General features: G+C 52.0%; 5 protein-coding genes across 5 annotated transcripts; 4 read left to right on the forward strand and 1 right to left on the reverse strand.

Annotated features, from left to right (window-relative positions):
• Positions 1–2,332: 2,332 nt before the first annotated feature.
• Positions 2,333–2,974, forward strand: NECHADRAFT_47254 (uncharacterized protein; the record flags this gene model as incomplete). Its single annotated transcript, XM_003048629.1, has 1 exon — positions 2,333–2,974. The coding sequence occupies one exon, from the start codon at positions 2,333–2,335 to the stop codon at positions 2,972–2,974; it is 642 nt and encodes a 213-aa protein (XP_003048675.1).
• Positions 2,975–3,822: 848 nt separating this feature from the next.
• NECHADRAFT_70932 (uncharacterized protein) lies at positions 3,823–5,513 on the forward strand. Its single transcript, XM_003048630.1, has 3 exons — positions 3,823–4,020; positions 4,087–4,660; positions 4,715–5,513. Exons 1-3 carry the CDS (start codon positions 3,881–3,883, stop codon positions 5,435–5,437), a joined length of 1,437 nt encoding a protein of 478 aa, XP_003048676.1. The 5' UTR covers positions 3,823–3,880; the 3' UTR covers positions 5,438–5,513.
• Positions 5,514–7,463: 1,950 nt separating this feature from the next.
• Positions 7,464–9,535, forward strand: NECHADRAFT_46571 (uncharacterized protein; the record flags this gene model as incomplete). Its single annotated transcript, XM_003048631.1, has 2 exons — positions 7,464–7,577; positions 7,628–9,535. 2 exons carry the CDS (start codon positions 7,464–7,466, stop codon positions 9,533–9,535), a joined length of 2,022 nt encoding a protein of 673 aa, XP_003048677.1.
• A 186-nt stretch (positions 9,536–9,721) lies between these two features.
• Positions 9,722–10,075, reverse strand: NECHADRAFT_47207 (uncharacterized protein; the record flags this gene model as incomplete). The annotated part of the gene is made up of 1 exon (XM_003048813.1): positions 9,722–10,075. One exon carries the CDS (start codon positions 10,073–10,075, stop codon positions 9,722–9,724), a length of 354 nt encoding a protein of 117 aa, XP_003048859.1.
• A 662-nt stretch (positions 10,076–10,737) lies between these two features.
• On the forward strand, positions 10,738–11,934 carry NECHADRAFT_47137 (uncharacterized protein; the record flags this gene model as incomplete). Its single annotated transcript, XM_003048632.1, has 1 exon — positions 10,738–11,934. The coding sequence occupies one exon, from the start codon at positions 10,738–10,740 to the stop codon at positions 11,932–11,934; it is 1,197 nt and encodes a 398-aa protein (XP_003048678.1).
• Between the last annotated feature and the right edge of the window lie 45 nt (positions 11,935–11,979).

Genomic DNA, 11,979 nt, shown 5'->3' on the forward strand with positions numbered 1-11,979 from the left:
AGTTGGACTTGATGGCTGCGATTGGTTGTTGGGTGCTGTTGGTGATGGGGGGTTGCTGAGACATTCATCTGCTGTTGGATGGAAGAGCTTTGTTGGTGATGGAGGAGAATAAGCCAAGAAGATGTGGTTGGAACCACGAAGTAAATGCAATTGATTAGCTGCATGATGGTGCAAATCCGCTGTAATAGTCTCGTCCTGTTGAGCCCTCTGATCACCAATAGAAGCAGCATGTAATTGAGACGAGATCCCTTTAGCTAGCCCTCCTTCGTCCCACAGCGCCATCCTCGTAGCTAATCATCAAAGTCTCCATCTTTGGCCTCAAGGCTGTCAGTTGTAAGCCGCCATGGATAGCGTTGGCGCTCGTGCATATCGAGATCTCTTCCCCACCAGGAAGCCTCTATCAGATCCCCGTCGACTTCATACTCTACCTGGCTCCATTGATATTCCTCTTTGACCATTCGGTCGATATCAAGATTGTATGATCGCTAGAATGTAAGCAGAGACGTCTTGGGAGGGCATTCTCCAGGGCGATCAACAAACGCTGATTCGTTTAGACTCGGCAACGCTCATCCTTTACATCACTGACGTGACCATAGGATGATCGCGGGGTATAAACCGTCAAAGGCTGTTTGACCAAGGTGAGGAGCAGATCTACGCCAAGATCTACGACCCTCTTTACCATCCCTACCACGACCGAGATCTCGGGACGTCAATTAATGTTATCTGCATTGTGGATGAACACTAAAGCCACAAAGCTTCTACTTGCGATGAGCGCAGCAAGTCCCGGTCGACGGCCTCGTTGTTCTCTGAACCTCGGGCCGGGGTAATTTCAGATGGCTTCTCTGCCGAGCCGCAGACTACGAAGTCCCCGTGGATTGGATTTGAGGCGTTAGTATGTGATCGTTGATGAAGGCCAAGAAGCGGCGTCGCATATCCTCTCGGCCGCGGGTTGAGATGGCCTCGGTTATGAGAGTAAAGGTTAAATTGAACTTCCGTGGAGTCAAGTAGGGAGCTTCACATCGTGGAACATGATGCTGGTGGATTGAATCTGGGAAGAGGCTGCCCAGCGTGATGCTCTGGCAAACGCGTGGTGGACAACAAGCCAGACTGCAGATATAGCCTCACCAACCCCCATGTCCGATATCGCCATTGGGCTCGGGAGGGAGATCAAGGGTCCGGCTACAACTTGCCGGTCAAGATGGTCTGCCAGGATAAGCAAGAGCCTCAAAGAGCCCTCGAGATGGTGTCTACAACAATGCAACTCGAAGCATGGGGAAATGACCATTGTGATTGTTAAGATGCAAACATTGAGATGGAGCTGCATGCAACTGTAAGAAGCTGGCACACCATCACGTCCTAGCGCCAAGAGATAGAAGCTCGACATTCCCAAGACGGCAATTGAATCTGCAAAGATGTGAGAGCTAAGTAAAGAAACAGCTAGACGGTGAAAGCTTGAGTTGTCATGTGGACTGTTTAAATAGACCAGGACCCCCACAAGGGGAGCATTTTCTTATCTCTCGCGTCGCATCGAGTGTATGTGCACGACATGGGCATCTCCCCACGGGAAGAAGACGACTGGTTCTGGGTTTTTCGGATAAGCGACAGAAAAAAAAAAAAAGCAGGCCAGGCCAAGGATGCGTGGGATGATGCGCAGATGGGGGATGCGAGTGGTGAGAGGTTGGACCTCCACCAGTTCGCTGCGAGACATGAGGTGATTTGCGAGGGATGGATTAACCTGACTCGCCACTAAAGACACTGAAGAAGTCTTGACAATCCGTCTCCAATTATGTACTGTAAAATACAAACAATGACCGTGTTACTGTGTTGTAGAACTGCCGCTCACCGACTTGTCACCTTGAGCTGTCCTAGCGCCATCGAGATTCTCAAGGAGCAAAAGAAGCTTGGACGATTATGGAGGGTCCCCGGGTCATGACACCCTCACAAATCGGCGCCACCATCCCCGTCTCAGCATGACCATCCCATGACGATTCCACCTTTTCCATAGTCTGTGGGGAAACGCGTGAGCCCTATTTTTCCTTTCGTTTTGTGTGAGAGCTCCAACGTCGCAACCTGTGTGTGTCCGTCCACTAGCCATAACTAGCTGATGGATCATCATGGCCGCTGCCTTGATAACGCTGCTCGCCGCTGTCGTGCCTTTTCTCTTCACCGTCCCCATCTCTCTCCTCCTCATCACCTACCTCATCCAGTCTCGAGATAAATTCGAGCTCGCAGAGAGTCCAGACACGCCGGCCTCGTCTCCTCCTCTGTCCCCCGTGTCAGACGCTCACAGTTTCTTTTTTGATGAGAGTCCATTCTTGATAGACTAAAGGTCATGCCCGCCGACTCGACGACCCCTCTGCTCCCCATCTCCACTCCCACCGCCGTCGCCACTCCTCTGTTTGCGAGGCAATCGCCCGATCCTCCTCCTTCGATCGCAAACGATGTTCAGCGCTTTGCCATCGCCACCTTTTCGCTTGTTCGTCTCCTGCGTGGTCTCTCCCTCATAGCCTACCCGCGCTTCGGTCTTTGGGCCCTCGACATTCCTCCTGATGGAAGCGCATATATGCTTGCCAGTTTGATTGGCGTGCGCGACGTTCTTCTCGCCGGTTTTCTCTACACTGCCGATACGCCTTCGGATCCGACTGCTCGTCGCGAAGTTACGCGCGCTTTGGTGGTGAACCTCCTGAGCGACGCGCTGGACGCGTTTGTCCTCATTTTCTACGCCGCGTGGTCTGCCGACTGGGGAAACCCCGTCGCCGTCATCGTTATATCTGCCGTCATGGCTATCCTCGAACACTTGACGCTCTGGAGCCTGAGCGAAGACGAATGGAACGCGCTCGACCACCGAAGTCTCGAGGATGACAAGAAGGCAAGGATGAATGCTTGGCTGAGGGAGCTGGAGCGCTGCGGACCTGAGCAGTCGATCGTTCCGCCATCGTCGCGGGCTTCTGTGCGATACGGAGCTGTGGTTTAGTGGTTGGGAGGTACAAAAGCTGGTGAGGGTTGGTTTGATATTGTTGCAAGGCGTTACAAGGAGTCTTGAACGTATCCCTCGATGGGATACGGCTGGAGTTTGGAGTCTACATACACGAACCGATTTAGCGGGATATGAGTTTGGTACTTCCCTGCGATTAATATAATATTCAAATCACCTTGCGTGTCGTAGTAATGGGGATAGTGGACTGTCGCCTTGTCTCATCTATCCCGTGTCTGTTCCGCTTGGACGTTCTGACAGCGGCGAGCTTACCATCATCAGCATGTCTCGCAAAGTTTATCGCAGGCGACGAATCAACCGCAACTGGTGCGCCATCCTCGACAACTCAAATATCTGACAGATAATATCCGGGACAGATGGTTTGGAGGACCGAGTGTTTGAGGCCATTGGCTGGGGATGGAGCCCGGTAAGTCGTCCAATGGTCCACACTGCTGTTGGTTAGGTTGCAACTGTGTTAATCTGTTGGATATACATGGTTGGTAGTGGTAGATGTGAGTGACTGAGAACTAATACGGCTGCTATTCTCCGAGAGCAAAGCATATTCGGCCCTTCAAGCCAAGCCACAAGTCATAGACGACTCCATTTACCACCACAAAGGCCCATATATCGTCCCATACATAAAAAGCGTGCTTTTCCGCGGCGAGCGATGGCGTGATATAGCACAATCGAAGCACAATCGAAGGCATCGCAACCATATCCCCACCCACACGTCGAGTTAACTGGCTGCCGCTCAACCGGCGGGTGGAGAAAAAGGGCGGTGGTTAATGTCCCGAAGAGTCTTGGAAGTTTGACTCTGCCTCTGTCAACTCATCCTTTGTGCAGATTGAGAAGAGTTTCTGAACTGACTAGTTTGTGCTCTTTCATTGTCTGCTTTCAATTGACACCATGGCGATCCCTCCCGTTAAGCGCGTGGCTGTCATAGGCGCTGGTCCCGCGGGCGCCATCGCCGTTGATGCCTTGGCTCAAGAAAAGACATTCGATCTCATCCGAGTATTTGAACGTCGCGAAGGTCCTGGAGGCTGCTGGTAAAGATACCACTTCCTTTGCCAATTGGCTTCATTAAACTATGGTGCAATTGCTAACAGTCTCAGGATCGACGACAAAGCTCAACCCCCAACAGTCTCCAACCTGTCGCAATTGGCAGACCGCACCGCAGATGTGCCTCTAACAATCCCCGAGAAGCTTCCGGCCTATGCGCCCAAGTCTTCTCAGCCGCGCTTTGAAGAGTCATCCATTTATCCGTATCTCGAGACCAATGTCGCAAGTGTGGCGATGGAGTTTACTCAGGAGCCCATTCCCGAGATTCGCAGTGAGTGGTCGGTTGGGATTCACGGTCCTGATACACCCTTTCGGACTTGGAAGGTGATTCGTGATTATATTGCTGGACTTTTGCAGCGTAACAACTATGAGGATCTTGTTTCTTATAGCACTACTGTGGAACATGTTGAAAAGGTTGGTGAAGAGTGGAAGGTTGTTCTGCGAAAGGAAGGCAACGAAAAGGATTACTGGTGGACGGAATGGTTCGACGCTGTTGTTGTCGCTAGCGGACATTACTGGGTGCCGTATATCCCTCCGATAGATGGGCTGGATCAGTTTGAGAAGTCTCGTCCTGGGAGTGTTTTGCATAGCAAGCACTTTCGAGGACGAGATTACTTCAAAGGAAAAGTGAGTTTCCCTACAGTTTCCCACCAAGTGGAAATAGCTAACAGTCTGATGAAGCGGGTCGTGACAGTTGGGGCATCTGTCTCAGCGGCGGACATCGCTGTTGATCTTGTTGGCACAGCCAAGTCGCCGGTTCACAGCATCACCATTGGACACACGGTGAATGCCTATTTCGGCGACGGAGCCTTTTCACACCCAAAGATCAAGAAGCACCCCTCTATCTCCAAGGTCACCGGCCGAACGGTACACCTCATAGACGGCACCTCGATCCTAGACGTCGACCACATCATCTTTGGGACAGGGTATAGCTGGACTCTTCCTTTCCTCCCTTCTGTGCCGGTACGCAACAACAGAGTCCCGGGAATCTACCAGCACGTAGTCTGGAACCAGGACCATACTCTTCTCTTTGTCGGCGCTGTAGGTGCCGGTCTCACCTTCAAGATCTTTGAATGGCAAGCTGTCTACGCAGCCCGTCTCCTCGCAGGCCGAGCAAGCCCTCCCTCCGTGGAAGAAATGCAAGAATGGGAAACCGAACGAATAAAGACACACGGCGACGGACCCAAGTTCTCGGTCGTGTATCCCGACTTTGAGGATTACTTTGACAAGGTGCGTGAGCTGGCTGGTGAGGGTGAGCCAGGGGTTGGACGCAAGCTGCCGCCGTTCAGGAGGGAGTGGTTCCGCGCTTTCAATGAGGGTTCGGATTTGCGCAAGGCTATGTGGGAGAGGTCGAATGCGAAGGCTGAGGCTGAGGAGGTGGATGAGAGTAGAGCTAGACTGTAGAGGGAGCATCAGTGGGTGATTCCTTGGGATGAAGAGCATTAGACATAGAGATAGACAAGACACTTTGCTGAAGTGTATGCTGTGTAAGATATACTATTCGTCAAGGGTTTCGATCCCCGAGTTGGGAGTCTATCGCCAATTTGGATGTTGCTGCTCAGGTCGTGAGCAGTGCCCTGGCCTAGTATGCTGGGGCATACAGGAGATCGCAAGGCTTCAACCTGGCCAAGAGAGGCATGCCCCCTTTTCTGTTTCTGATGATAAGGAATCTGGTCCAGGTAGTATCCTGGTCAGGAGCCCTTCTCACATGCGTCTGAGAGCGCAGTATGAGGTTCGCAATGTCGACAATAGGGGTTACAGCTGGCACTCAGCGACATATTCAAGGTTTCAGCACCCGAGGCATCCGGCCTGCCTGTTCCAAAAGTCCCATCCCCGAAGCATGGGGAATACAGATGCGTATGTCTCCAAATAGATGCGTCGAGGTGCAAATGTGACTTGTAAGATACTGTCGCTGGGGTCTTATCCACCCCCTGTCAAATGGAGGGCTGTAGGAGAAGAATAGGAAGGAGATAGAAACAAATCACTGCCGGGACGTTAGAAAGAACGGGCGCCAACTAATAACACGAGTTGGTTAACGTCAAGGGTCTAACATTGGGTAATGAAGGTGCTGACAGCCATCTGTAGTTGAGGTCGCAGCTTGACTGCTTCGCCGTGATTTTATTAGACTTTTCACCGCCCGGGAATGTCACCGTCGCAATCCGGGAAGTGGCATGACTTCCATGGCAGCTTGGGGAAGGTTGCAGCGTACAACCCCAGATGACATCGGCCGGGAAGGACAAGAGGCCGCGTTCAATATTTGGGCTCAGATGAAGAAGGTATCAGGATTCATCCAGAAAGAAGAGATGATCTCCTACTTTTATCCACCTACTCATATCAAACCCTTCCCCAGACTCAACCACCGTCTGCATTGCCGAGTGGACCAAGAACCCCGGTAGATGGCCTCATCTAGGTTTCCGTTTGTAATAGCTTGATCTAGGGAGACTGTCTCAAATTCCTGGGGTAAAGAAGAAAAAGCCACTGGGAGAACAAACAGATGTCGATCTGGGAATTTGGACGAATCTGAGTGGGTGGGAGATGCGGATTGTGATGCATATCCCGGTGTGGCACCCCGCATCTCAAACACATCGGCACTGCAAGTGTCGTCCTATGGGGCGTAGGGGATTCAGGCGCCTGACCTTGTAATTATTCATGACGGAAAGGGGGATGCTGTAGGCTCGGACCCCGTTGTTGGTCTTTGTCGTTTGCGGAGGTCAATGTCTAAGGATAAGGGATAACAGCGGGCGCTCACAATACCAACGCCAATGCTCGGCTTTCGGAATGACTCGTAGCACAGCAAAGTCTAGAATTCTTTTTCTATTTTCTTATCTTTCATCCCGCGCGGACCAAGAGTTGTTGCTTGGCTGTGGAGTTTACTCCACCAGAGTCCACTCCTCACCATGACGGATCTGACTCCCGAGAGGCCTGCCTTGGCGCGTAGTGGACCAGACAACGTGTTTCCCCTTGTCATGGAGGTTATCTCGATCTGAGTTCTATTTGCATCACTTGTATCCTCAGAAGAGTCTTTGCTCATCTTCAAGGCCAGTGAACACGGTGAATACCCATGAATGCCACCGGGTTGCAACATCTCGGGCGCATGACTAGTCTGCTTCATACCCAATTGCCGAGATGACCGAGCCTACCAGCTTCTTTCTTTTACCGTGGTTCTTATCAGTTTAGCTTCGTTCAGTGGCTGAGATAATGATGCATTTTCCCCGCGTTTTCCCTCCCCCCCATTATCTTGTCGGAGATAGGCTGCCACGCAACCAACCAGAAAACACACACACCCTGGCCCCCCTGTCCGATCCCATAAGAACCAGCCAGACCCAGTCTCGTCTCGTGATGATTTCGCTCCGTCATTGTTCATGATCGGGATGCTGCCGGCCACGACGACTTGACACTGCCGATATACGAGATTCGAAAGACGGTCACCATGCAGGCAAAGACGTCTACGACAAAGAGCGGCTGCAAGCGAACATCGGCTAGGCCAAAGAATGGGCCTAATCCACGGTCACGGTCGGGCTGTGCCACCTGCAAGGCCAAGCATGTAGGGCTCTCTGATGTGGGTATATTTGGTCCTAAAACTAACATGGCAAGACAAAATGCGACGAGACGAGACCAGAGTGTTTAAGATGTATTCGAAAAGGTGTCAAGTGTGGAGGGTATTGGAAGGAGTTCAAGTGGTCGTTTAAACATCAGCCCGGCGAGATGGACATCAACATCCAGACTGGTCCCTCACCCACACCTTCACGAAGAGGCTCTTCCGTTCGAACCGACAAGATGCCTACGACAGCAGTTCCCATGACGATTCTAGATCCTGCTCCTGGACCTTCGAAACAAGACGACTTGGCGACAGAGGATGCTTCATCTATCTTGGGCGACGCTAGCTGGACAAGCAGTTCCTGCACCGATTCGGAGACGGACCTCTTTACCCAGACAAATTCCATCGTCGACACCAACGACATGACGGTCATGACTCCGATAGTCGAAATGACCTCTCAAGCCCTCATCCCTCCTGCCGGCCAGTACCTTGAGGGCACACCGCTGACCGTCAGTCTCATCGCCGACACGTCGTCGCTCCTCATCAGCAACTGGTTCGAGCAGGTGTGCACCGCCTGGTCGGGCTTCGACTCGGAGACAAACTTGAATCGCAAGTTGGCCCTCGAGCTTTGCACAACCTCCCATTCGGTGTTTAGCTCGCTGCAGAGCATGTCGGCGGGCTTCTTGTCGACCCGGTTACCCAACATGAGGCAGTCCGCCATGTATTTCCTCCAAGCGGCTACTGGATCGGTGCTTTCCGAGGCGAAGGAGGTTAGTTGCCGAACAGTACTCGACACGATTCCCTCTGGACTATTATTCTCTCTATTCTGCTTGGGTACTACTGTCTGCTGGGTGGATGCTCGACAACTTGGTCTACCCTTCTTCCGAGAAGCAAAGATGATTCTAAAACGTCTCAACCGTCGTCTTTCAACATATTCCGAAAAAGACCTCGAGTTGCTCTCCTTCTTCAACAGGAGTTTTGCATACTGCGAGATGCTCCTCGCCGCTGTCGAGGATGAGACAGATGCTGTCGTCGAATCAGATAGCACTATGATTGGACCTCGGACTGACCCAAACATGCAATTAGCTGAGCGATATATCGACAATTCACCTCATCCGTGGACGGGCATCTCGCCGCTTGCTGCTCAGCTTTTTGCTCAGTCGATACGGTTATGCCGAAGCTTCCGTCGACACCTCAAGCTGCCCAAGGAGACGGAACGGGACTTTCAACGAGCGCTGGAGGAGATACAGGAAGCCCAACGACTGGAGGAGCGTTTACTGGGATTGGAGTTTTCGGCTGCTGTTCCAATCAACGAGACTGGAGACTTTCGCACACCTGCGCTTCACCTTTCGCAAATCGCAGAGGCTTACCAGCTGGCCGCGCTTCTCCAACTTTACCAGACCTTCCCTGACCTCGTCGCTCTACGGTTACCGCTGGACTCTGCGCACGCAAACAGCAGACACATCCCGTGGGAGGAGTGGATCATTCCCCTCAGCTTGCGACTCGTCAATGTTCTTGAGCAGATCCCGCCCGACTCTGGAACACGTGTCATCCAGCCTCTGCTGTACATCACAGCCAGCACCGGTCTTCGCTACGACACCATGACCCTCCTCGATGTTCCAGGCTTCTCATTCGAGACAGATGCCAGCCCCGTCACCGGTTTCCAGTCAGGTCCCTTTGGCGCTCTACCTGGTGACCCTATGGAGGCGCTGGGTACGTCGCCGGCTTCGGTACCCCCGGGGAATCTCATCTCCCGCATGTCTCTCGACATTAGCAACGCTCGGCATTTCATCACCGGGAGACTCAATATGCTGGAAAACACTTTACCGCCGAAGCCGGTGGTGATGGCTAGGGAATTGATCAAGGCCATATGGGATGCGTACGACAATGAGCCACCAGGGTCGGCGACGGTTCACTGGGTGGATGTGATGGAGGATAAGAATCTACGGTCAATGTTTGGTTAATTTATGAAGTTTTTGTGAGATGTAAAAATAGCTAGCGAATTGGTTCTGGCAGGGCAAGGTATTCACGGCATGGAGTATGAGTATTATTGAGATTGGTCGGGACACTTTACGGGTGCAATTCTATTTCATTTCATCATGAATCTATATCCTGTAGCCCCAAAATTTCCTTTCCATTTCTAATCCATCTTAAACATCCATATACTTGCGAGCACCAGTATAATAAGCCAAGCCCTCATCAGGCGTGGTAAAGGTAATGGTGGTACCCTTGGGGATGAAGAAGACATCGCCAGGCTTGCCCTCGACCTTTTGGCCCGTAGAGTCCTCGAGAATAAAGGTGCCCTCGAGGATGATCTTTGACTCGTCGTACTTGTACGTGTAGACCAGGGGGGTGCCCTTCTTGAGGCGGAAGAAGCCTGCAGAGATGGGGTTTGTCGCGTCCTTGTCGGAGGTGTGGACGTCGCCGAGGTAGGCGTTTTCGTTGGCGAGGAGGGGAACCTCGTACTTAGTTTGGGCTTGGGCGAAGTGCTTGAAGGCGGACATTTTGAAGTTTTGTGTGAAGTTTTGTGTGAAGTTTTTGGGAGGTGGTTTGAAGATGACTGAGAGGATGTCTTGGAAGGTGATTGAGAGAAGATGGCTTGTAGAAAAGGTGTTTGTGTCTTGTCTGACTGAGAGATTGAAGAAGAGGAACAATCTCTCCTTCATATACAACTCCCAACCCGTCTCACCCCCTCTCAGCCTCCGCTTTCACGTCTTACACACCAACTCCGAACGCCTCTTGATCTTGCTCAATCACGTAAAACGATCCCCTCGCGCGTCGTCCATCTCTTTCAGACAAACGTATCCGTCACCATCTGCCCCGCAACACCGTGATAGGCTTCTTTTTCCTATCTGGGACAAGTTCCCCGATAACAAGAGATGGCGGGGTAGACATGGCCGCTTTCAGCAATCTGCTGTTTGTCTTCCGGCACATGATCCCGATCGTCGGATTGTTTTTTGCCCCAGTGGAAAGTTTGGGGGTTCGATTGAGGGTTTTTGGTTGTATTGGATGCTGTCGGGAGGGAGTTCAAATAGAGGGTGTTGACCACTTGGGGCTTGATAGTATCACAGATAGCCTTTCAACCTTTACAGGACTCACATGGTGGTCCATTGAGTATCAACTCATCTTTTTCTCTCACTTCTTCTGGTTTCAATTGAATTTCATCATGGTTCTCTCACTATCCTCCTTTGGTGCCCATGAGGCCATCGTCGTCCTCAGCATCTTGACAGGCATCTCCTTCGTCGCCTACCAAATATTCAACATCTTCTCAACCCGCAAATCCAAACTCAACAATGACCTCCCACCACTCTCTGCTGGCTGGGAACCCAGCGACTACAAGACTCCAATTCCTGAGCCTTATCCCGGCTGGTCCATTGAAAAGACCAAGCCCCTCCCCTATCGGGCATTCCGCTACGGGCCAAAGTACCAGGTCACCATGGGTCTGCGTACCGTGTCTTCGGAGGAGTGGATAGAGTTGGATAGCGACTATCCCAAGTACCATGCCGACAAGAAGGCTCGTATTGAGGAGCGTGGTGAAAAGTGTGTCGCTACTCATCCCGACGCTTATCCCGCCGCCATCGAACTCCTCCAGGAACTCACAGAGTACCTCCCCTCTCGATACCCGACCCTTTTCGAGCGAACACCAGTTGGAATCAAGAACAAGTGGTCTGGTGAAGACTTCAACATTGTCGAACGTCCCCTCGCCGAAGACCCAATGGCCATCTGCGCCCGTCTCGTCCAGGACGATCTTGCCCTAATGATTGAGCGTCCCGACGGACAATACTACCTCTTGGCCGGCGCTGTACTCCTAGCAGGCTTCTGGCGTCTTTCAGACAAGTACGGCATGTCGCTCTCGGATATTCACTACTCTGGTGATGTGCCGCATTTCAAGGAGAAGCTCGAGACTGGCATGTGCAAGTTCTTCAAGCGTCTCAAGTGCGAGTCTGTCTACTGCCGCAACAACTACTTCCTCCAAGTTGATGATGCTCTCGCCTGGAGCTGGAGCATTGGTGGTGAAGATGACCCTGTTGTTAGTTGGAGCACTGCGCAGAAAGACAAGGCGATTGAGCATCACATGTTCCGCTCTGAGCGTCAGTCTCTCCGTCGGTTGCCCAAGACAGGTGCTATTGTCTTTACCATCCGCACGTACTTCCATCCTGTTACCGATATTGTTAAGGAAGACTACGTACCAGGTCGTCTGGCCAGTGCTGTGCGCAGCTGGGACGACAAGGTGTCTAACTACAAGGGCAAGGAGAAGTATGGAGGTGTGTTGCTTGAGTATCTTGACAGAGAGCATGAGAAGCAGTTGGCGAGGGGATTGAACCTCGAGAAGGAGGATGAGGTGAGGAAATACCCGTGGTAGAGGGTGGTGTTTGTGTGGGGAGTGTCTGTAAATATCAAAATAGTT

This window comes from Fusarium vanettenii, assembly GCF_000151355.1.
Source record: "Fusarium vanettenii 77-13-4 chromosome 8 genomic scaffold NECHAsca_10_chr8_2_0, whole genome shotgun sequence".
NCBI lineage: Eukaryota > Fungi > Ascomycota > Sordariomycetes > Hypocreales > Nectriaceae > Fusarium > Fusarium vanettenii.